This window comes from Cryptomeria japonica, chromosome 8, assembly GCF_030272615.1.
Source record: "Cryptomeria japonica chromosome 8, Sugi_1.0, whole genome shotgun sequence".
Taxonomy (NCBI): Eukaryota; Viridiplantae; Streptophyta; class Pinopsida; order Cupressales; family Cupressaceae; genus Cryptomeria; species Cryptomeria japonica.
The window spans coordinates 52,585,294-52,611,467 of NC_081412.1; the positions used below are offsets into that span (position 1 = coordinate 52,585,294).

Genomic DNA, 26,174 nt, shown 5'->3' on the forward strand with positions numbered 1-26,174 from the left:
TCCTTCAGGTGTGCGGCTCTCTGGATTCAGTTATTTTCACACACATTCCTAGAGAATGGAATGGTGTCACTGATTGTTTAGCAAAATGGGCCTCGGGGCAGATGCAAGGATGGAATATAGTGGATAGGGGGCAATTGCCTCCGGATATGGTTTTTAGGCTAGATCAGCTAGTGGACAATGATAGGGCTTTCTAGTCCTTTCTTCTCATCTCTCTGTTTGTATCTCTTCTGTGATTGAATAAATTTTTACCCCTCTTTTAGTAAAAAAAAAAAAGGTATCACTAGCTTTAGGTTTTAAATTAATATTTTCTTTTTTAACAAGTGACCCTAAAGATCTTGAGTGAAAGCTTCAAGGTACACCTTGCAGAAATGACCACCAATATTACCCTAAAGAATTTTGTAGGATTCATAAAGGAAGCCATTGTCTTGTATATTGAATAACTAGGCAATTTTATTTTGCTTTTAATGGTTTTTTGTTTTGTTTTGTTTTGTTATGTTCTAACCATTGTGGCATTTTTGGTAAGTACCTTAGTGGTTTTTTGCTTAGTGATCAATAAAAGAGGGGAGCAACAAAGGTGATTATTGCTCATCAAAATGTAGTGTGTTGCATTGCATGCATATTGTTTACATTTTATATCGTTTGCCATTCTCAAGCCTTTGTAATTTTTCATTTGGTGATTATAGTTTGTTGGTTTTAGTTTAGGTGAATGAGGCCCATATTTTACTTGTCAAATGTCTCTTTTGAACACAGTGTCCTAGCATTCTGATTTATAATTGCCCATGCAAATGGTGTGTTTGACTTAAAATTGCTTAAATTGCAAAACTTCTTTGAAAATTTTCAATTTATAATTTTTTCCCTTATTTTTACCTTCTTGTGATTCTCCCTTCTTTTATTATACTTAATTTATATATTTAAAATGTGCAAACTTTTTAAATTATTACCAATCACAATTATTTTTTTTAGATAAACAAACCTTATAAGAACCTTACTTTGTACATTATTACTTTGCATTTCTCAATTATTTAAGTTTAATGTTTTGATATTTAATCTAAAAGATTATATGTATAAAAAATACCATGGCCTCCTTGTTTCGAACTCTTTATTTATTTAAAGTTAAAAGTTTGTCCAAACTAATTTATCAAATAATAGTGTTTATTAAAGCTTAAAAGTTTATAAAACTTTCATTTAATATAGTAGTTATTATATTAGAATTTAAAGGGCAATGAAATAATTTATCCATATATTAAAATGCTATAACGTCTCTAAAACTCATAGATGACATTAAAAACCTTCACCACTAATCTCTAAAATTGCTAACATTACATTTGAATATTAAAAAAAATTCATATACTAATAGTGAAGATGCACATTATTAAGATTTTTTTATATCAATATAACATAACAATGACATAATTATCTTTTCAAAGTGTTCAAAAAATATTGATATTTAATTTTCTCAAATTAGATTTATAATAAAGATATATATTATTTAAACTTTTTCTATGACAATTTAACATTAAAAAAATTGTGATATAATTACCTATTCAAAAAAGTCCAGAATTCCAAAGGATCCTCTCTGAATTTGAACCGTCATATCCTCTCGAGTGAGAAAACTAATCTAGAACACAATTCAAATATTGGCAACTTGAATAAAATATCATACAAATGTGTTGTCATAGTCCCATATTAAAAGCCTTGTCCTTGTCCTGGTTCTTTTTCTGAATTTGTAGTTATTAATGCACACAAGCATTCGCTCCATTGTGTCATATCTTAAGGAGATTTACGGTTGGGCCAGCTTCTTAACACGGTGAGGTCATACCTTGGTGCTCAACTTTGAGAATGATGCAACGCCAGATTTCTCATAGGACTTATCCCAATTCCTCCCATCATAGTATCTGATTTCAACATTTTTTATGGTGCCGGGGTCAACACAGTTAACAGTCACCGCTACCCCGTCTGGATTGGAACGCGGAATATAGTATGAAGTTATGCCACATATTTTGCAGAATATATGTTTTGCCGTGTGTGTACCAAAGGTGTAGGTTGTCAGGTATTCTTTTGATTCTTCCTGCAACTGGAAATTAGACGCTGGAACAATGAAGTGCGTGTTGCCTCGCATGGAACAATTAGAGCAATTGCAATTCCATGCTACAACATCAACCGGTGCCTGTACTTGCCATCTCACACCTCTACAATGGCAACCACCCTTGTGAACTACAAGATCACCCATTTCCAGCAATGGAGAACCAACTCAGCAAACCTCCTTACTCTAGGGCTGAATGCTAATTCAGACACCTTTATACATTTACAGATATAAAAGGTGGATGTTTAAAGCTGACCTGCTGATTTATTGGACAAAACTATCTGCAAAATCACTAACAAAGTTATTCAAGTTTACAATCAATATTCAAATTCAGTCTAAAACAGACAACAAAATTTGAAGATAGTCATATGGTTCATGTAAATGAGAGACTAAATTGATTCAGATCCTTTATATCCAAATTAACGTGGATTTTTTAAATTACATTAGCCTAAAAATGCCTCGTGAAAGAAGAGTAGTCATTAAAACACATTCATAGTACATAGATGTTCTTTGGGAAACAGTCCATTTGCTTATGAAAGTATTCCTTTTCTCTATTCTATACATTTTGTAAATCACCAGAATTAAAGCTTAAACTTTTTTTGGTACTATGATATCGGTAATTTAGCTTTCTTTGATAGTCAAAAGCGCCAAAATTTACTGGTTTCCCAAACTCCCAAAGCTGCTGTAATAATTTGTCCACAGAAGGTATGAAAGTTAGCGACCCATGGTGGATCATGAAGTAAGTTGGATTCAGTTCAACTAAGCCACTATCTCATTCACTATTCCAGTTGACTAAGGGATCTGTAAACAGGCCGGATATTCCTCACTCTGCTGTGAGTAGACAGATTTCAATGCAAAGAACTCCTGAAATACCCTAGCACGCTCTCTAAAACCACTTAAACATGGATGCCATATTCACAAAGTTGTGAATTTAAGTAAATACAGAGATTTATGCACACATGGAAAATGACAATGGGAACACATACAAAACAGAACACAATCAATTTACCCTGGAGAACAATTTACCCTCCATTCCACAATCAAAAGGATTGATGTAGATGTTTGCGATACCCAATTGGCACCAATGAGCACGCACAACCAGTATCAAGAATTTAACATCACTGTATCACACACTCACCTCACTCAAGCTTGCATTCATCCTTGCAGCTGTCACGAAGATGGACTTTTACGACTACAGAATGAGATTCAAATCCTTCCTGGATTTGCCTACAGCTTCTCATACATGCAAGGGAAACCCAATTGACCAAATTGAAGATCGAACACCAAAACATTCCAAATTCTACTCACTGTTTTGTATTAGGACCTGTTCACTGGTTCCACCAGTACACTTTCTAACAAATCTGTCAGGGTATACAGAAATTTTGCTGCAGGGTTTGACATGTTTGTCAGGGCAAACGTGTTCAGCTCATGTTGCAAACTGAAGTAGTCGCCAAAGTAGGTTTTCTGGGTTGTTTTGGGGTCTGCAACTTTGAATGTGAAGTTAAACTTCTAATAGATGTCCTTTCCCATCCCTAATCAGCCTTAGTCATTTCCACAGCCCTGTTGCAACAGTTTGATGACAAATTCCTCCTCTTAGTTTGTTAACAACACTTCAAAAGAGTAGGAATGACATGAACCCAATGGTCCAGCGTACTTTGGAGCTAATTATTTATATCTCTAAGCATGTAACTTAAAATGTTCCATCACTCCTAATATGACATGTTTCAGCATGAACGGAGCATCTGGGACAGTACAGGGATCTACAGAGGTTGCAGAAGAATTCTCAGGCAATCCAAACAACTTGGGTTCATGAATGGCTAAAGAAGTTTCTTGAAATCAAATGGTAAAAACAGTCTGCAGTTGCATGGTGACAGGTAGCTTTTACAAGAGCAAAGGCAGATATGCTAGTGGCATGCTGATTACACTTATGTCATGGCAGTTTTGCCTTGATGTCTATGGTGATTCTGCCTGAATTTGACAAAAGAAAGTAATGGGAGAAAACTATGTCTCTCCATGTCCTTTCGCATTTGGACTATATACTTGATTCATCCCTGCTAGATTATCGTATGTACACTTGCTAAGGCCATCTCAGTCATTTTGGTCATTTCTTGCAACCTAGTTCAGTGTTATAAGGAATCATACCATATAAGTTTACTAAGGGTGTATTCAAGCAATTTGCAAAGCGTAGCAAGCTGTAAGAGCACAATTATTGTGTATTTGTGGTGTTGTTCTAGGCTTTGAATATGTAGATTGACTTATACAGTTGCAAGAAATGGTGGCAAGATAAGGCATAAATCCTTGCTCGTTTGGATAATCCCATATTGTGTTTCTCCATAGTAAATCCCTGGTCTTGAGCTACGTTTTTAGTGTGTTTCCAGTTCTTGCTTATTTCATTTTATGCATGCAATAATCTATAGTAACTACAACATTAAGATCACTCATTTTTAAGAACAATCTTACCTGTTTTCTTAAGAAAATACTAAGGAAATGGCATACAAATCAACTAAGTTGTTTCTTTTCATAAGATCTAATTTCCATTGGTGAATTAACTGAGGAATACCTATGTAAATTACAAATCAGAATGGTAACATTGCAGTTTATAGTTTCTAGGTTTGTGTGGGTTTCTTATGGTGTGATTGATTTCAAAATTGATGCCTATAAGTAGGACAACTAGTGCAAGTGGAGAAGATCAATTGGTTCTTTTATAAAAAGGGATATCTACATGGAAGCATAATAGAGGAGTGAAACACATGGGTCACGAGTGAGAAAGAGCACCTCATAATGATAAAGCAAGATTCATCAAGATAGAAGTGCATGTTGCAGGTACTTTTCAATCCATTGGAAAGCATAATAGATTGGAGAAGTTCATGGAGGCTCTTGTGGCAAAGCTAGAAATTTCTCTAGAGAATCCCATAACAAATGAAGCACTAAGCAAAGAACATCATCGAGTGCATTAGAAAGAACTGCTTTGTGCCAACCATAGATGCTCAGCTCAGCTCTCTTTCAAATCAGAGATCAAAGGTGGTATAAATGCTTGGAAGTTTGATCATTCACTAGCTTGACTTCAGGTTTGCTTCATTTTGCATACTATTAATGAAGAACAAGAAGCTTCTTTTGCAAGATTGAAATTGGGTACTTATGCACGCCCTTGGTTTGATTAAGAGGAATTTTTTATCCTATTTTTAATGAAGAAAAAAGATCTTTTAATTGGCAATACGTAAGGCAAATACAAGGCCAAAATATACAAGGATATATAAGCCAATTCGGAAATAAGGCAGTCTGAATGGGTAATGGATTACAAGATTATGACATTGAGATAAAATACATTAGGGAAATGCATAGTTACATGAGGAATTCTATTATCAAGTAAGAATCAATGAGAAGGATATATGGGAAACAACGTTTAAGACAAGGCAAGGTTTGTATGAGTTGCCACACTCCCTTTCTTTTATGTAATATTCATGTCACTTTCATGAGATTGATGATTGAGATATTTAGACAGTTCGTAGATAATTAGATCATTGTTTACTTGTATGATATCCTGGATTATAGCATAACTTATGATGAACATCAAATGCATTTGACCCAAATCTTACAACTTTCAAAGAAAAATAAATTATTCTCGATAAGAAGAAATGTGGGCATAACAATCGTTCATCTATTTTAGGCATCTGATTGAAGATGGAGAGCTAAGAATTGATTTGGAGAAGTGGTTGCTCAATAATTGAGAAAGTTCATTAAATCATTATTTGCAATGGCAACACCTTTGCATCCCATAACAAGCAGCATGCCCATTGTTTGGGATAGAAGTCAACAAAATGCGTTTGTTAAATTCAAGCAAAATAATTAAGAATACACTACTTTTGGCAGTAACTAATTTTCAACTACGATTTGCGATGAACTGAATGCAAATGATTATTCCATAGGAGCTATTCTATTGCAAGGGAATAAGCTCATTTGTTATTGATTAGATTTTTTCAAAAGTAATTTTAAATTAGTGTGCATATTATAAGGAGTTGGGAGCTCTAGTTCGAGCAAGTAAGAAATGGGAGAACCATCTAAAAGAAAAAGAAACCATCATCTACACAAATCACAAACCACTCCAATATTTGCAAAACAAGGTCAAAATTGAAGCAAGGCACTACAAATGGATGGCTCCCTGCCAATTGTTTCATTTGATTATTAAGCATAAAAGAGGCATGACTAGCAAACTGGTTTATAAGTTGTCTAGATCACTTTCCCTTTAGCTTTGAGCATTGTAACTCTTCTTGAACCATTTGTCCATGAGACGTATGGTGAAGAATATTAACATATGCAAATTCTGGGAGGTATATTGACATTGTCAACAGGTAGAGAGTGTAGAATTTGAGCCCAAGAAAAAATTTTACCTTCAAGAAGGTTATTTTACAAGTTGGGAGAGCTTTGTAGATTTATAGTTGGACGAGTTCAGCTAATAAGGTGGATTCATACTCAAAAAAATTTAATCACTTAAATGTAATAAAAACCTCAGCACCTTTGAAAAGCTATGTGTATTTACCAAAAATGAAAAATAATGTAGCAAAACTCATAAGGAGATGTGCTTTATTCAGCACACATAAGTGTTGTACTAGATGTTTACTGCCAAACAATAACACTACCTATTGTAATATAAATGCAATATAACACTACATACTAGATAACCATAGATGAAGCTCGATGAATGCTTTATTCAAAGCTAGTGCTTGTACAATCCAACTGTAGATTAGAGAGGATCATGTACCAAATTAAACTACCATCCTTGACTATGAGAAGCATATTTGAAGTGCCCAACAGGCACCAAATAGAACAAAATTGCCAATAACCAGTTATAACCAACTCCTATGTATACCCACAAGTTGACAAATAAATAAAACATACGAACAAAACATAACAAGTTAATTTTATGGACTACATCTTTAGAATAGAACGGTATATAAATCTGCAAAGCCCAAGAAATCTCCTTAGATGAGTTAAGGTTTGTAAGAAACTTAAAAGGTCCTCAACTGAAACAACTGACGTTTAACTGAACCTGTTGCGTTTCAAGTGTGTTCTTTGCAAATTTGTAACAGCAAATATAATTTTGACAAACCTAAGCACAAAAGGCAACTATAGGGAAACGCTAGAAATCAATTCTAATTCAGTAATAAACTGATCAAACCCTTATTACATGTATTCAACCTTTATTTACCCTCAATACATAAACAGACAATAAAAGATAGGAACTGAAAAAAATACCAAGAATTTTTGGAAACCCTTATTTCTTCCTTGCTGGTCATACACAGTCCATTATGACAGCATGCTATAACTCACTCCAAACTGACCCAAAAAGCTTGCATGGTAGCTCAATGGATGACTCTAGGCTAGGCGCACCTTCTCCTTATTTGTTTATTTTTTTGGATCCTTCCAACATGCAAATCGCAGCCCCTTAGGTGATTGGCGCTACTCCCCAAGCAGCCGTACAGCCATCAAAAATTATCTCCTTTGGGTATCTTTGTTTCCTTGTTTGCTGCAGCAACAAAATACTGATAAACAACGGTGCCTCTCTGACTAATAAGCACAAACTCGGTCCCTAAATGAAACCAACTATAAGAGCAAGATCAACTGATATTTCACAGCCTCTGATGCTGTTGTACAAGAGTCCCACGTTTTCCTATACCAATACCTCTGATCACTGCAGAAGAATCTTCTGCTGAAACCCTTGGCCAAAACTCCTCTCAGAGCTCCAAACAAAAATATCAAAACTTAGCATAATGAAAAGAAGACCTAAAATCTTCTTTAATCTTCTCCATTTAGGGTTGGCATGATTCCCAAGAAAGGTGCGATTTGGCCTTTAATGATGTTTTAAATTTTATTATTTATTTTTGACTATTTAAGTGTCAAAAAATAAATCATCTTCCATTTAATATAAAAACTGGCCCCATCTGATGAGAAATAGACGCTCACTTAAGTTATAACTTAAAGTGACTTTTAAAACATCAAAACATTAAAGTTCGCCATTTAATATTTAATTAAAAATAATTAAATATTAATATCTCTCTAAGTATTCATCAGAAATGTTTGCCGTCTGATCTGGAGACTGCCAAACCATAATCTGTCCTTGCCCAACCTACTAGCTATAAATAGCAGGACTGCTAAAAATAGAAAGTATCTCAAACGGAGTCCTGGAGACCTCAAACAAAGACCAGCCCTGGAGTGCTTGCTTTGAAGGTGGTGAATCAAACTCTGGAGGACCCTCTACCCAACCTCATCAGCCTACAAGGGTCAGTGATAGGCTAATCTACTCAGCTGACAGATGTCAACTAGAAGAGGACATCACAGTCCGCCCCTCTCGAAATTGCTTGTCCTCAAGCAATCTCAACTCTGGATGCTGTAAAATCTCCTCGCTCTCCCAAGTAGCATCCTCTACCGGCAAATCCTTCCATTTCACCAGGTATTCTGTGATAGTTCGTCTCCTGAAATTCCTCTCCCTGAACTCAATGATAGCCTTAGGTACGAGTATCAACTTTCCCTCATCATCCAGGGGTGGTAAGACCGTGGAAGGAACAATACGGTGTCCCAACGCCTTTTTGAGATGTGACACATGAAACACATTGTGTACTCTACTATCTACCGGTAAATCCAACTCATAAGCCACCTCACCTATACGCTTGGTTACTCTGAAAGGGCCATAATATTGAGGCTTGAGCTTCTCTACTCCACTCCTCCTGAGAGTAGACTGTCGATAAGGCTGCAACATCAAATACACCATGTCTCCTACCTCAAATGACCTCTCTGTCCTCTTCTGATCAGCATATTGTTTTTGCTGATTTTGTGCCTTGGCTATATTTTCCTTAAGAGTCTTCACAATGTCCTGACTCTCCTGTATCATGTCTCCCACACTAGGCACCCTACTGTCACTCAACAATAAGTCAATGAAACTGGGAGGTTCATACCCGTACAGTGTTGTAAAGGGAGTCATTTGAATGGACATGTGGTGAGTGGTATTGTAACAGTACTCACAGAGGTAAATCCACTTCACCCACGCCTTTTGCTGCCCTGAAATATAGTTCCTGAGGTATCCCTCCACCCATTTGTTAACTATCTCAGTCTGGCCATCAGTCTGAGGGTGGTAACTGGTGCTCAGTGTAAGATCGGTCCCACAGAGTCTGAAAAGCTCCTACCAAAAGTGGCTCAAAAACCGCGTGTCCCTATCACTGACAATAGTCCGAGGCAACCCATGTAATTTGAATACCTCTCTAAAGAATAACAATGCTACCTGAATAGCTGAATAAGTGGTGGTGATCGGATAGAAGTGAGCATACTTCGTCAAACGATCCACAACCACAAATATGCAATCACGTCCCTGCGCTCTCGGTAACCCTGTGATGAAATCCATAGACAAACATTCCCACTTCCTGTCAGGAATTGGAAGTGGCTGAAGTAAACCAATAGGGTATGTATGCTCCTGTTTATTCTGCTGACAAACAAGGCACTCTCTAACATACTGTAGAACATCCGCCTTGAGCCCTTTCCATGTGAAGCGCTCACGCACCTGTCTATAGGTTTTGAAAAACCCGAGATGTCCTGCTATCGGTTCATCATGACAGAACCGCAGTACCCTTCTCCTCAACTCCGATCCTGGGATCAAGTACACTCTCCCCTTATAAATGATCAATTCATTTACAACTTTATACCTGCTGTCCACTACTGACCCCTCTATCACACCTGCAGCCCAGCTATCTTTGGCGTACTATGCCACTATAATATGCCGCCAATCCTCTGCTATCTGGACCATAGAATTCAGGTGGGGACGACGTGACAAGGCATCTGCAACTACATTCTGTGTGCCTTTGATATAGGAAATATCAAAGTTCTAAGCCTGAAGTTTGCTGACCCACTTTTGTTGCCTGTCATTTAAGTCACGCTGCCCAAGGAAATGTCTCAAACTATTGTGGTCAATCTTAATGCAAAACTTGCTGCCCACTAAGTACTGTCTAAACTTGGCTAGTGCATGCATTATGGCCAACATTTCCTTATCATAAATGCTGTAAATTCTCTCAGGTCCACGGAGTTTCCTACTCTCATGGCAATAGGGTGTTTGTCCTGCATAAGCACCGCCCCAATGCCCTCACCAGAGGCATCACATTGTAACTCAAATGACTTCGAGAAGTCAGGTGTAGCAAGTACTGGACATGAAGTCATGAGCTCCTTGAACCTCTCAAAACACTCCTGGGCCTGAGGAGTCCATAAGAAGGCACCCTTTTTCATCAAGTCTGTCAAAGGTGCCGCATGGCACGAATAACCGTTAACAAAACGGCGGTAGAAACCACATAGGCCCAAGAACCCACGCAACTGAGTGAGGTTCACTGGAGTAGGCCAATCTACAATAGCACAAATCTTCTCGAGATCCATCCGCACTCCCTCTGCACTGATAATATGGCCCAAGTACAATAACTCAGTCATTCCAAGGTCACATTTGGATTCCTTGGCATACAAGGACTCCCTGCTCAGAATGCTCAAAACTGTATCTAGGTGACTGAGGTGCTCCTCCCAAGTACGATTGTAAACCAGTATATCATCAAAGAACACCAATACAGATTTCCTCAACTGATGTCTGAAGACTTTGTTCATTGTGGACTGTAAAGTAGCAGGAGCATTGGTTAGTCCAAAAGGCATAACCACAAACTCAAAATGTCCATAATGACAACGAAAAGAAGTCTTCTCAATATCCTGCTCACAAACACTGATCTGGTGATAGCCTAATCTCAAATCAATCTTTGAAAAATAACAGGCCCCATGTAATTCATCTATGAGCTCATCAATACGTGGAATGGGATATCTGTTTTTGATCGTCCGCTTATTAAGGACCTGTTGACGTGTATTTTGTACACTATCAAACACAGAATAAAATACCTAAAGGTACCTTATCCTCTCTTGAGTAAAGCCTCTGATTGCTGAAGATATCGCGAAAAAGGATCAATCAGGATGACTTCAAGGTTCTTGTATGTAGGGTCTCTACGTGTGGATAAGCTCTCTGTGGTATGATGTGATTTGCTGGAATCACAAGGGGACTTACATTTGATGCCTGAACTTCTGATTTGCTTTGAATATTGCTGGAACACAGGATTTTCACTAGCTTAGATTTGAAAAAAAGGAAAAAAGATGAGGGCGAAGAGAGGATCTAATCCTAATACTAAGAATGTAGGAGCAATGATTGATCTTTGATGAAACTCTAACTAGGTCTTGTTTTGACATCGCAGGACCATCTCCACAAGGCTAGTGCGATCTTCGAAGGGACGCTTTATGATGTTCAAATCATCACTGCAGGCATAGACACCATCAGGTTGATGCATATCAATGAAGAAGCGACAATTGAAGTTAAGCTTAAGCTGAACGATTCCAGTTGACTACACAAGGCAAGTCTGCAATCAACAAACTGCTAGTAGTATGGATATGCGAATTTCACCATCAATCAAGCATATTTCTTCCACTCATCTAATAACATGAAATCAAATATGAGAAGTATAAAGACCATGCAAATTGTCGAATTGACCCATAAATTTCACCATTTCTTCAATGAAGTTACAAGTCTTTTACAACAACCTCTTGGCAACAACCTTTGCCTTCTCTCTCTACTCTACTCTAATTGCTATTCTAATCACCTTCTAACTACTTTCTATCTTCTAACTACTTCAACTATTTACATACTATCTCTCATTGCCTTTACAAAATGAAGAGTCGGGGTTTATATAGTGCCCTCAATACAATTCGATGGCTTAGATCGATTTGAGATCAATGGCCAAGATTTTACAATGAAAACCCTAATTAGGGTTTGTTACAACCATTACATAACATTTAATGCTTGACCAATGATAAAATTGTATTGCTAGGACACATGTCCTCTCTAGAAAATTCAACCAATGGATAGCTAGGGTAGGTACATCGGAGTTTGTGCCACCTTCCATGAGTTAGGTACATTGAATCTGGACATGCTGAGGTGGACCACACTGACTGGAGAAGTGATGACTAGGATGCCACCTTGTCTGACACTTGTAACTTGGTAAATATTCAACTTGGTGCTGTTGAGAAGCTAGCTTTAATTAATTCATCTGGAACTATCTGCTTCTTCAACGAACCCTTGTTCTAACCTCTTGTGTCCTTGATGTGCAGGATGATGATGTACCTCGCCTTGGAATGCTGGATTGGAAGAGGTCGCCCTTGATGACGTTAGTCCAAAGAAGGCCGTCCTTGTCGATGCTAGGCTAGAGGAGGTCGCCCTTGTCCTTGCTAGGCTGGATTGAAGAAGGTCATCCTTGTCCTTGCTTGACCGTCCTTGATCTGGCTTGATTGTCCTTGATGAGAGCCTTCCGACTTGTAGATCCTTCGAGTTTGGGAGTCGCCATCTTGATACCTACACAACATTTCAAAATTAGTAATATATCTTGAAATCTAAAAATTAAACTTTAAAAGGAAGATTCAAGATTTTAAATAGGAAACTTTATGATAAATCTTTGAATTATCATTTCCTAATTTAGGATTTTCAAAGCAAAATTTAAATCTTCAAAAATGGTGCCATGGTGATTACGCCATACCTCCACTTGGGAATTAATTCTAAAAAAAAATGATGCAAAAATAGGAGAATTCGCTAGGCAAAATGTAGATCAAGACTCCCTTTAGCAAAATGCGCCCCCTTTAGTCTTCACAAGCATCAACTCCACCACCTTTAGCTTCTTCAAGATCTGGAAATTCGCCTTCAAATGTCTTCAAAAATCTGGAAATTATCCTCCAATCTAGCAAGAAATTCTCCTCTCCAATAGCCTTGAAGATGAATTTCGCCCTCTTCAAATTGCTCTTCAAGTTCGCATGAGAGATAATGCAAGAATGATTTGAATTGTGAAAAAAAACAACTCCAATATATAGAGCGCTCACCTTCCACTTACCCATGAGGCCGACCTTGCAAATAAAGGCAAAAAATAAATAAAAATTAATAAAAGAAGAGGCCGACTTGATAAAAACATTAAATAATACCCCAAGCGCTCCAATTTTATTTTATTTTTTAAAATAATAATAATTAATTTTAAATGCCTTTATAATTAAAAAAAATTCGATTTTTTAGGCTCAAAATTAATTATTAAATACCATGCGCTTTTATTAAATGCAAAAAAATATTTCAAGGTTTTATCGAATCTGGCATTTAATGTAATTTGAAGGATATTTGGCGCCCAAGCATGGAAATAATGGCTATTAACAAGATCGCTCTGGTCCCTTGGTGAGGGACAGGAGCGATCTCATGCTAGACCTCACACTTCTTGTTTTTTACATCCAAGACCTCATTTTTGACGTCCAAGATGGCATTTTTACTTAGAATTTCGAGTTCAATTTATTCGATCTTTGAAATGAGTGCACTTTAAAGCATTTTCGCCCTGGTCCCTTGGTGAGGGACAGGAGTTATTTTGCAAATCCAAGCTTATCCGTCCTTTGTTAGCCTTCCAAATTATATTCAATGGATAAATCATGTTTTCCTTGGTCTCTTCAAATCATAAAATTGTCTTGATCCTGCAAGAACAGTGCAAATTTGAAATTCAAGCTCCGGTCCTTCAGTGAGGGACGGGAGCACTTTTGCAATTACAAGCCAATTCGTCCTTTGCTAGCTTCGAAAATTATCTTCAACGGATCGATTGTGTCTTCCTCCATCCACCTCAAACGCGAAACTTGCTTTCCTTTTGCCAAAAACTTGCCTTGAGGGAAAATTGCTCTGGTCCCCTGGAGAGGGACAGGAGCGCCCTTTGATAATAGCCCTGGTCCCTTGGAGAGGGACAGGGGCGAACTTGTTACTTAGGCCGATTTTCTTCATTGTGGCGTACTTAAGTTATATTCAACGGGCAAAACATACTTCCCTTGACCTCCTCAAATCGGGAAACCACTTAAATCTTGCAAGGATAATGCGAAATTGGAATTCAAGCTCCGGTCCTTCAGTGAGGGACAGGAGCGAATTTTGCTCTCTAGGCCAAATCGTTACAATTTTCATCAAAAAATGTCTTGGCTAAGGAAGATATCATCTTACTTCATGCTATGAATAAAAGTTAATGTCCAAAAAAGGTCTAAAAATGTGTATATGAATAAAATCGCTCTGGTCCCTTGGTGAGGGACAGGAGCGAATTTACCTTTCTAGACAATTACTCCATTATTTCATCGTCCTTAATCAAGTCTGGATGCTCTATCACGTTCATTTTGTCCTCCATCATGCCTTTGATGTCTCAATTTGTCCAAACAAGGTCAGGAATGACTCCACTAAGCTTTTTCGCTCTGGACCCTTGGTGAGGGACATGAGCGATTCGCCCTGGACCCTTGGAGAGGGACAGGAGCGCTTTTCGCTCTGGACCCTTGGAGAGGGACAGGAGCGAATTTGACTTTTCGAACTCTCTATCAGGACAATTTTAATGGAATATAACATTTAAGTATAAGAAAGAAGAAACATAGAATAAGTTATATTCCATATATACTTTCAGGATGTTTGAGAGTGGTTTCAGACCTCCAGGAGTTATATTGCAAAATCTAGTTTTTTGAGGTTTTTCAGTTTCCAGACTTAGTCAAATTTAGGATCAGGACATTCCAGACTTAGCCAAATTTCAGGATCAGGACTTTCAGACTTAGCCCAAATTTCAGGACATTCCAGACTTAGCCAAATTTCAGGATCAAGACATCACTCAAGCCGGACTTGCTTATCCATGTGATCACCTGGGCGACACTCAAAATGCAAAGGCTAACTAACAAAACCCTAAAAGACCTAGAAAACAAACCCTAAAAAGCAAAAAACATGGGTCCCCATTTGCAATGGGGCGATGTGTGAATACGTCACAACAGGACCCTGTAATCAATACACATCCGCAATGTGCCATCCTTCTTCACCAAAACAACTGAAGAAGCAAAGGGGGACTTACTAGGCCGAATATGTCCCATGGCCAGAAGCTCCTATATGGTTTTCTCTATTTCATCTTTCAAGCGCTTCGGATGTCTATATGGAGTAATCATCACTGGCTTCGCTCCCTCCTCTAGCTCAATGATGTGCTCAAAACCCCTATCTGGTGGCCTCCCTGATGGTATGTCACTGAAAACCTTGCTATGTTTGGTTCTCAGTATCTGAATGTTAGGATGATATTCAACTTTTTGAGCATCCTGTTGTATGGGCATGATCATACATTTTGCTGCCCACTCAGTCTGATCATGGTGTACAAGCCTCTCCATCCGCCTGAGTGTAATCATTCTGAAATTGCTGTCCTTAATCGCTTTCAGCACATGTGTTTTCTCATCAATGGTGAAAGACATCTCCATCTCCTGCAAGTCAAGTGTAAACTTGCCTAGTTCATGCAACCACTTCATACCAAGGACCAAATCTGTGTTTCCCATCTGAACCACATAGAAATCAGTCTTGAATTCATAATTGTTTACACGTAATGGGAGTTGTGTGATCATCCTATTACACTTTAAAGTATAACCATTTGCTACCCTCACACGAATGCCCTCAAACTCCTCTGTTTGGATTCCTCTCTTCTCCACCAACCTGGCATCAATAAAGTTATGTGTGGCTCCGGTATCCAGCAGTGTAATAACTTTCTGACCAGCAAGTACTCCTCTCATTCTAAATGACCCTTCCTGCTGAATACTCGTGAGAAGTGCCTCCTTAAGGTGTTCATCAACTTCTGCATCCATTTTGTCAAGTCTCAGAGGACCCTGTGTGTCATCTTCAGCCTCTAAATCCTCATAACCAGCAGGCTGACCTTCATGATCAGATTCAGAATCTTCATAATATGCCCACATTACTCTATTTGCCCTGCCCTTAGGCCTCAAAGGACAATCATGGTTGGCATCATATGGACCTTTGCAATAAAAACAGAGTTTCTTCTGCCTTAAATCGTTAAGTGTCTCCCGATCTAAGGGAGGGGCTGCTGGCTTTGGTTTGTAATCATTTTTAAAGTTTGATTTTTCTTTCCCTTTGCTGAAATTCCTATTAGCTTTGAAAGATGTTGATCCTTTTGACCCAAATTTATTCTGAGTGGTTATCACATCCATACTCCGTGCCTTTTTAATGGCAAGTAGAAGTGTTGGGGGATCAAATGCCTTTACCCAGCCTCTCAAAGGCTCCATGAGTCCCTCTATAAACAAAACTACTAACCGTTGATTTGACATGTTATTTACCATGCATGACAACTTCAAAAACTCTGAAACATACACCTCCAAGTTCCCTGTTTGTTTCAGTTGTGCTAACTCCCGGAAGTATGACTCAGGATCTTTCTTATCAAACCTCTCTACTAACAAATCAGCGAACTCCTGGTAGGTGGTAATCTCATCATGTTGGAGAGTGATGAGTCCGTTATGCCACCACTCATGTGCAGTACCGTCCAAGTGTAAGGTTGCAAACTTAATTGCATCCCTTTCAATCATGGGTCTCAGTGTGAAGTATGTATCCAGTTTATGGATCCAAGACCTAGTTGTAACTGCACCGCTGCCATCATAATAAGGTAGAGTGAGCTTGCTTGTGGCGAACTCAAGATCTCTATGTTGGAAACGAGGCCTCCTCTCTTGCCTGTTTCTCTCTACCTCCCATTTTTGCCTCATGAACTGATCAAAATTCAAATTCTGCCTCACATCAGGTGGAAGAAGACTCCACTCATCATGTACCATCATAACATTATCAACAAAGACAAGCTCCACCTCAGCCCTGGCAACATCCTCAGGTTCTTCTGCCAAGAAATTAGGCCTTGAAGGCTTGTCAACTGTGCATGTAGCTACCCTGTGAGGTCTAGGAATATTGGCTACACTCCTATTGTCCTCTGGTTCTTGATTGTTTCGATTTGGAGGATTCATACGCTCCATCATGGTGGTGAGTGCTTGTAAAGCCTGAGCAACCTGCTGCTGCCCCGTAGCCATAGTCCTAAAAAATTCTCTTGTCTCCTCATCCTCAGTTCTGTGGCCTCTGGGTGGACTACCTGCATGCCTGTCACCCATAGTATCTGACTGCTTGTTATTGCTTTGTTCTCCTTCAAGGAGGACTCTACTGCGTGTGTAATACCTGTGTGAACCCTTTTCCTGCGACTGCATGTAACTGCTAAACCCTTAGGATGGTAGGATTTAGCTCTGATGCCAATGTAAGAACCTTAAAAGGTCCTCAATTGAGACAACTGACGTTTAACTGAACCTGTTGCGTTTCAAGTGTGTTCTTTGCAAATTTGTAACAGCAAATATAATTTTGACAAACTTAAGCACAAAAGGCAACTATAGGGAAACACTAGAAATCAATTCTAATTCAGTAATAAACTGATCAAACCCTTATTACATGTATTCAACCTTTATTTACCCTCAATACATAAACAGACAATAAAAGATAGGAACTGAAAAAAAATACCAAGAATTTTTGGAAACCCTTATTTCTTCCTTGCTGGTCATTCACAATCCATTATGACAGCATGCTATAACTCACTCCAGACTAACCCAAATAGCTTGCATGGTAGCTCAATGGATGACTCTAGGCTAGGCGCACCTTCTCCTTATTTTTTTATTTTTTTGGATCCTTCCAACATGCAAATCGCAGCCCCTTAGGTGATTGGCGCTACTCCCCAAGCAGCCGTACAGCCATCAAAAATTATCTCCTTTGGGTATCTTTGTTTCCTTGTTTGCTGCAGCAACAAAATATTGATAAACAACGGTGCCTCTCTGACTAATAAGCACAAACTTGGTCCCTGAATGAAACCAACTGTAAGAGCAAGATCAACTGATATTTCACAGCCTCTGATGCTGTTGTACAAGAGTCCCACGTTTTCCTGTACTGATACCTCTAATCACTGCAGAAGAATCTTCTGTTGAAACCCTTGGCCAAAACTCCTCTCAGAGCTCCAAACAAAAATATCAAAACTTAGCATAATGAAAAGAAGACCTAAAATCTTCTTTAATCTTCTCCATTTAGGGTTGGCACGATTCCCAAGAAAGGTGCGATTTGGCCTTTAATGATGTTTTAACTTTTATTATTTGTTTTTGACTATTGAAGTGTCAAAAAATAAATCATCTTCCATTTAATATAAAAACTAGCCCCATCTGATGAGAAATAGACCCTCACTTAAGTTATAACTTAAAGTGACTTTTAAAACATTAAAACATTAAAGTTCGCCATTTAATATTTAATTAAAAATAATTAAATATTAATATCTCTCTAAGTATTCATCAGAAATGCCTGCCGTCTGATCTGGAGACTGCCAAACCATAATCTGTCCTTGCCCAACCTACTGGCTATAAATAGCAGGACTGCTATAAATAGCAGGACTGCTAAAAATAGAAAGTATCTCAAACGGAGTCCTGGAGACCTCAAACGAAGACCAAACCTGGAGTGCTTGCTCTGAAGGTGGTGAATCAAACTCTGGAGGACCCTCTACCCAACCTCATCAGCCTACGAGGGTCAGTGATAGGCTAATCTACTCAACTGACAGATGTCAACTAGAAGGGGACATCACAAGGTTCTTAGTCTTGGTTAGCCTCTTATAGCTTTGATCTTTCCTTCATCAATGCCAACTCCTTGGGCATTAATTTTGTGCCCTATATATAAAATCTTGTCCATTCCAAATTCAAACTTGGACATTTTAGCAAATAATGACTATTGCTCAAGTATTCCCAATACTTCATCAATGTGTCTTAAGTGGTCTTCCCAAGTTTTGTTGTAAATCAATATGTCATCAAAGAACACCAAGAGGAATTTTCTTAATTGTTTGCTAAATAGGCGGTTCATGCCGGATAGAAAAGTAGCGGGGCCATTGGTTAGGTTGAATGGTAAGACTAGGAATTCAAAGTGCCCAAAATGACATCTAAAGGCTGTTTTAGGGACATCCTCTATCCTCTATCCTACCGGAACCCAAAACAATAATACCGGAATAGCAGTTGTTCAATTAAGCATAAGCAATAATCACATAATAAAAGCCATCCACACAACACCAAGATTTGTACGTGGAAAACCCGGTAAATGGAAAAACCACGATGGGAAGCCTACCCACAGTCAGATAATACTTGTGCAATAAGTATGTGAATTACAATGAAGGGGTCTGCACTTGCAGGTAGGCCAACAACATAGAGCACACTACTCATCACAAAAGGAGCCTCACTGACTACATATAAATTCAGACTACAATCCGCATAAGTGTTGAGCTGTAAAAGATAGCATCTCCTATGCCAGAGTACAGTTCCGGTTAAGCCCAAAACCGAAAGACTAAATCCTCTTACATAAACCCAATTCGATCTCCAATGATCGACCAACTCCTCTGCCTGAATGATATTACATTATTCGCACATTACATTCTTTGACCATGACCTCTTACATTAACCATGATGATCTACAATGAGATCTTACATCTATTTATACAAACCCTCGACCATAAACAATCAGGTTGGCCACCAGATAATAAACGAATTACATAATTACAAACCATGTCGGCCTTAGACCAAACAAGTAATATCAACACATAAGACATCCCGAAAATACATCAATAGGTCCTATCCACACGTTACATTAAAGCCGGTCCATAACCTAGATCAACCGGGACCAAGTATAGGTCCACACACTTCAGCAATGATCTCCATCCGCTAAGTCTCGAACATGATCACTAACAGGATCTTGAAACTCCATCAGAAGCTACACCAACACCACTTATGCAATTCATCAAAGATCTCCATCAAAAGCTCTGCCGATGAAACCCTCATCGGAACCAGAAACCAATCTTCTAAGCAAACAGGATAGTATCCAATCACCAGACCAAAACCAACTAACCAAATATCAGTATAAGTATCATGAGCAAGCCAATTCCATCACCAGACAATACCGAAGCCTACCGAATCATACCGGATCCAAGTTAACCAGAAACCACTTAACCTACCGGGACCGGAAGGGTGCCAATAAAGCATCCAAACAGCTAGTGTTGACATCAATGACAAAACATCAATGCAACACATAATCAAATCCACCAAATGGCCAACAATATCCCCCGTTGGCATTGATGGCAACACTAGATATGAAAAACATATAAGTACCAAGAAATGCCAGACAAATCTCCCCTGTGGAAGACAGCCAACAATCACCCGAATATAGCTTTGAATATCAATATCTCTCCCCCTTTGAATAATATCTCTATAAAGCTCTGAATATCTCTCCCCCTTTCTTTTTCTTTTTCACGTCACTATCTCTCCCCCTTTGACATCAATGCCAGAAATCTGACAGAAATATAAAAGCAAAAACATAAGCCTCTAAATCACAAAGCTAACTACTCCTGAGCAGTAGCATCCCACATCAGTGCTGGAATGAATAGTATCTCAGATAATGCATGTCGGACTGATGTCGAACCGCATCAATAAAGTCTCTACCGGAGGGGCAGAAACTCCCAGTCTATCTCTCAGGTACTCAAATGATTCCTTGGATAAAGGTTTAGTGAAAATATCTGCAATCTGTTCTTAAGTGTTCACATAAACCAGTCTAACTTCATTTGCGTCCACCTTCTCCTTCAAAAAGTTATACTTGATAGATATATGCTTTGTTTTAAAATGAAATACCGGATTCTTTGATATATCAATAGCAGCAGAGTTATCACAGTGAATAACTACCAGTGCATCACAATCCACCTTTATATCCTTCAACATTTGCTTCACCCATAAAACTTGTGTACAGTTAGTAGCAGCAGCAACATACTCAGCTTCAGTTGTAGATAGAAAAGTACATGATTGTTTCTTGCTGATCCATGAAACCAACTTCTTTCCAAGAAAGAAAGCTCCACTGGAAGTACTTTTCTGGTCATCAACATCTCCAACCCAATCAACATTTGTATATGCACATAAAGTAAAGTTATCATCCTTAGGGTACCATAAGCCATATTCCAATGTACCTTGCAAGTATCTAAAAATCTTTTTTACCGCCATCTCATGATTTTCTCTAGGATCACTCTAAAATCTTGAAACAATACAAACAACATTCATAATGTCAAACCTAATTTGAGTCAAATAAAGCAGACCTCCAATCATAGATTTGTATCTTGTAGGATTTACCAGTGCAGAAACATCTTTTCTTGTCAATTTCTCACTTGTAACCATAAGTGTACTTACCAGTTTAGAATCTCCCATACCAAATTTCTTCAATAATTCCTTAGCATATTTAGTTTGACAGATAAAAAAACCTTTGTAAATCTAAGTAATCTACAAACCTAAGAAAAATTTCATCTCACCAATCATAGACATCTCAAATTCTTTCTCCATATTCATAGAAAATTCTATGCATAACTCATCTTCACCTCCAAAAATAATGTCATCAACAAATACTTCAACAATCAGTATATCATCATCAGTGATTTTATAATATAAATTACTGTCAGCACTGCCCTTAGTAAAACCAAGCTTCAAAAGATATTTATCCAAACTTGCATACCAAGCTCTAGGTGCTTGTTTCAATCCATATAAAGTTTTCCTTGACCTACAAAGCATATTTGTATCATCTAATACTGAAAAACCATCAGGTTGCTCAATATAAACTTCCTCATTAAGATCCCCATTCAAAAATGCACATTTAACATCCATCTGATAAACTTTGTAGTTTTTATAAGCAGCATAGGCAAGAAATAATCTTACAGCTTCAATCCTAGCTACAGGTGCAAAAGTCTCTCCATAATCAATTCCTTCCTTCTGAGAATATCCTTTAAAAACCAATCTAGCCTTATTTCTTATAACTTGACCATCCTCATTTAATTTATTCCTAAAAACCCATTTAGTTCCAATAACATTTTTATTTTTAGGCCGGGGAACCAAAGTCCATGTGTTATTTTTCTCAATCTGATCTAATTCTTCTTCCATAGCTTTCAACCAATGTTCATCTTTACATGCTTCAATTACTGATACCGGTTCAACTTGTGAAATTAAACATACCTCATTAGTTGTCAGTCTTCTTCTGGTCATCACTCCATAGCTCTTATCCCCAATGATTTGATCTTCAGAATGATTCAATCTCACATACCTAGGAGTCTTCTGACTCTCTGTTCCTCTTCCCTGTTCTTCAGTTACCGTAGAATTCTTTGATATTACCGGAGTAACTGGTTCAACTCTTTGTTCCAGTAAAGGTGCTACCGGTTCAGATATAATCATTTCCACTGTCGGTTCCTTCTCATAAACTCTGATTTGACTTCTATCAGCTCATCTACTTTGACATTAGCACTCTCCAGAATTCTCTGCAATCTCTTGTTATAACATCTATATGCTTTGCTTTCATCACATCTAGGATCAAATTTCCCAATAGTATCATCTCTCCTGATATAACATTTACTACCAAAAATTTTGAACTACATAACTGTAGGTGTATTGCCAAACCATAATTCATAAGGTGTCTTACCGATTTCCCCTTTGATATGTACTCTGTTGAATGTATAAACCATTGTACTCACTGCTTCTCTCCAATAGATATGAGGTAGATTAGCTTCCATCATCATTGTTCTAGCAACATCCAAGATAGTTTTGTTCTTCCTTTCCACAACTCCATTCTGTTGAGGTGTCCAGGGAGCAGAAAATTGTCTTCTTATACCATGCTTGTCACAAAAGTTAGTAAACTCATCGGATGTGAATTCTCCACCATGATCTGATCTCAAACATTTAATCTTCAATCCTGTCTCAGTTTCTACTTTAGCCTTAAAGATTTTAAACTTTTCAAATACTTCAAATTTTTCTCTCAAAAAAATAACCCACATCATTCTAGAATAATCATCAATGATTAGCATGAAATATCTATCACCATGAAAACTTTTAACTCTAGCAGGGCCACATAAATCAGTATGAATAAGATCAAGAACATCATTTGATTTATCTTTATACTCCTAAAAGAGGTTCTGACCTATTTACCCATTTGACATTCTTTACATACCGGATTATAGGGCTTCATAATCTTAGGTATATCCCTAACTGCCTTAGTTGAACTGATCTTCACAATGCAATCAAAATTCACATGACACGGCCTTTTATGCCATAGCCAACTCTCATCAATCTGTGTTATCAAACATGTCTTCTCACCAGAGTTCAAATGAAATATATTACCTTTTGTCTGTGTACCGGTTGCAATCTCCAAGCCAGATCTGTTAATGATTTTGCATTTTCCATCCTTGAACTGTAATTGAAATCCCTTATCTACCAATTGTCCTACACTCAAAAGATTATGCTTCAAACCTTCAACATAATAAACATTGTCAGTATTTTTCTTACCATCGAATGATATAGTTCCTTTTCCTTTAATCATACATGCCTTGTCATCTCCAAATCTAACTAGTCCACCATCAAATTCTTGCAAAGACACAAACTTCTTTTTATCTCCAATCATATGATGTGAACAACCACTATCAATTACCCATTCATCCTTGTCTTCAATTTTAGCAGCAAGTGCCTTCTCTTCAGGTACATTCTCTTCTAGTGTCGGATCATCTTCCTTGATAGCCAGGAACACCCATTTCTTCCCATTGCTGGATCCACTAGCAGAGTCTTCTGCCGGTTCATCATCTGAATCAATAATGCCTTCCTCATCCGCTATGTAGCATGATTTGTCTTTGTTCTTCTTGTATTTATATTTGTTCTGATATCCAGGGTTAGGCTTAAATGATCTTTTAACTCTTTCTTCAAATCTTGAATTCCTTTCAGGACATCTAGATGCAAAATGACAAATTTTATTACATGCAAAATATTTAAAAGGTGTTATTCCTTCATACTTACTTCCTACCGGTCCTTTTGGTACTCTTCTAGCAAATAGTGCTTCAAGTTGCTCAAACTCATCATCTTCTCTCTTCATATCTTCTAACTCCTTTGCATATAAAGCTTTCCAGTCTTGCTTACTGGTTGCAGATGTAGATGCATGAAAAGAAGGTTCAATCTTCACAGCTCCAAAAGGTCCAAATTCCTCAAGCTCAAAAGCAGATAGTTTCCCAACCAAAGTATCTTTGTTGACAGATGTATTAGCCATTGTTCTCAACTCATTAATAGCAGTAACCTTCATTTTGTAAGCCAGTGGTAGGGCTCTCAGGCCTTTAGAAACAATTTCATCTTCACTCAGAGTTCCACCACAACATTGAATTGCCATAACAATTTCATTTACCCTTTCCATGAATGCAGTAATCCTTTCATCTTCTTCCATCTTCAGGTTTTCATATCTCACCCGGTAACCATCAAGTTTAGCAATCTTCACTGTAGGGTCACCTTCATTAAGAGTCTCCAACTTATCCCATATAGCCTTTCCAAATGATTTGTCAGTTAATCCCATTATTTGTTGATCAAAAAGTGCACACAAGAGGGCTTCTCTTGCTCTACAATCATTCTCAATCTCCTTGTCTAGGTTTGCAGGAGGAGGATTGTCAAATCCCGGATTATAGGGTGTGACACCATTCTGTGTGATCTCCCAAATCTCCTTGCCAAGACATCTCAGATGAGTCTCCATCTGAATCTTCCATACTGTGTAATTTGTTCCATCAAGCCTCAAAATATTCTTTCGAAAGATAGCTCCAGAAGAACTGGATGAACTTGAACTGTTAGTCGCCATAAGATCTTCCTCAAGCGGTTAAGCTTTCTGCAGAGAGGACCAAAGCTCTGATACCAATTGTTAGACAGTTCAGGTAACCGGAAGACAACTGAGAGGGGGGGATGAATCAGTTGTCACAGATTACAGGAACATTCAACAATTAAAACTTTAATACCGGAACCCAAAACAATAATACCGGAATAGCAGTTAATCAATTAAGCATAAGCAATAATCACAGAATAAAAACCATCCACACAACACCAAGATTTGTACATGGAAAACCCGATAAAGGGAAAAACCACGGTGGGAAGCCTACCCACAGTCAGATAATACTTCTGCAGTAAGTATGTGAATTACAATGAAGGGGCCTGCACTTGCAGGAAGGCCAACAGCCTAGCGCACACTGCTCATCACAAAAGGAGCCTCACTGACTACATATAAATCTAGACTACGATCCGGAGAAGTGTTGAACTGCAAAAGATAGCATCTCCTATGCCAGAATACAGTTCCAGTTAAGCTCAATATCGGAGGACTAAATCCTCTTACATAAACCCAATTCGATTTCCAATGATCGACCAACTCCTCTGCCTGAATGATATTACATTATTCACAAATTACATTCCTTGACCATGACCTCTTACATTAACCATGATGATCTACAATGAGATCTTACATCTATTTATACAAACCCTCAACCATAAACAATCAGGTCAACCACCAGATAATAAACGAATTACATAATTACAAACCATGTCGGCCTTAGACCAAACAAGTAATATCAACACATAAGACATCCCGGAAATACATCAATAGATCCTATCCACACATTACATTAAAGTCGGTCCATAACCTAGATCAACTGAGACCAAGTATAGGTCCACACGCTTCAGCAATGATCTCCATCCACCAAGTCTCGAACATGATCACCAACAGCATCCTGAAACTCCATCAGAAGCTGCACCAACACCACTTATGCAATTCATCAAAGATCTCCATCAAAAGCTCAACCGGTGAAACCCTCGCCGGAACCAAAAACCAATCTTCTAAGCAAACAGGATAGTATCCAATCACCAGACCAAAACCAACTGACCAAATATGAGTGTAAGTATCATGAGCAAGCCAATTCCATCACAAGACTATACTGGAGCCTACCGGATCCAAGTTAAATAGAAACCACTTAAACTACCGAGACCAGAAGGGTGTCGGTAAAGCATCCATACAGCTAGTGTTGACATCAATGACAAAACATCAATGCAACACATAATCAATTCTACCAAATGGCCAACAGTATTGACGTAGCTAAGTCATTCTTTCATCCTCACTTGCTTGCCTTGGAGCGATTGTATGATTTCTCCTTAATACTTCTCTTATCTGTTCGTGCCTCCAGGGTGTGGTGAGAATCAAGATTCCTCTTTAGGTATTTTGTGCTTGTAAATGAAGCCTTCCCTTTGCATGTTGTTGTAGATCTTGCTCTTGCATTGGTAAAAAAAAATTTGTGTAGTCATCTACTTGTGCTCGTTCATGAAGTCTCCT

General features: G+C 38.1%; 3 protein-coding genes across 8 annotated transcripts in view; all 3 read right to left on the reverse strand.

Annotated features, from left to right (window-relative positions):
* Positions 1-1,461: 1,461 nt before the first annotated feature.
* LOC131038803 (uncharacterized) overlaps positions 1,462-26,174 on the reverse strand; it is a 46,370-nt gene continuing 21,657 nt past the window's right edge. For 5 of the 6 annotated variants that reach the window (XM_057971351.2, XM_057971347.2, XM_057971350.2 and 2 more), the window contains one exon: positions 1,462-2,364. In XM_057971351.2, coding sequence (XP_057827334.1) covers positions 1,814-2,230 — 417 coding nt within the window. In that variant the 5' untranslated portion in view covers positions 2,231-2,364 and the 3' untranslated portion in view covers positions 1,462-1,813. Of the gene's footprint in view, positions 2,376-26,174 lie in introns of all 6 variants that reach the window. The other variant, XM_057971349.2, reaches the window with a different exon arrangement.
* On the reverse strand, positions 7,711-10,711 carry LOC131038775 (uncharacterized). The gene is made up of 5 exons (XM_057971325.2): positions 10,108-10,711; positions 9,563-9,805; positions 9,357-9,460; positions 8,529-9,257; positions 7,711-7,812 (listed from the first exon to the last, which is right to left on the reverse strand). Exons 1-5 carry the CDS (start codon positions 10,709-10,711, stop codon positions 7,711-7,713), a joined length of 1,782 nt encoding a protein of 593 aa, XP_057827308.2.
* LOC131857345 (uncharacterized) lies at positions 9,256-18,231 on the reverse strand. Its single transcript, XM_059209773.1, has 2 exons — positions 14,948-18,231; positions 9,256-10,948 (listed from the first exon to the last, which is right to left on the reverse strand). Exon 1 carries the CDS (start codon positions 17,177-17,179, stop codon positions 15,053-15,055), a length of 2,127 nt encoding a protein of 708 aa, XP_059065756.1. The 5' UTR covers positions 17,180-18,231; the 3' UTR covers positions 9,256-10,948; positions 14,948-15,052.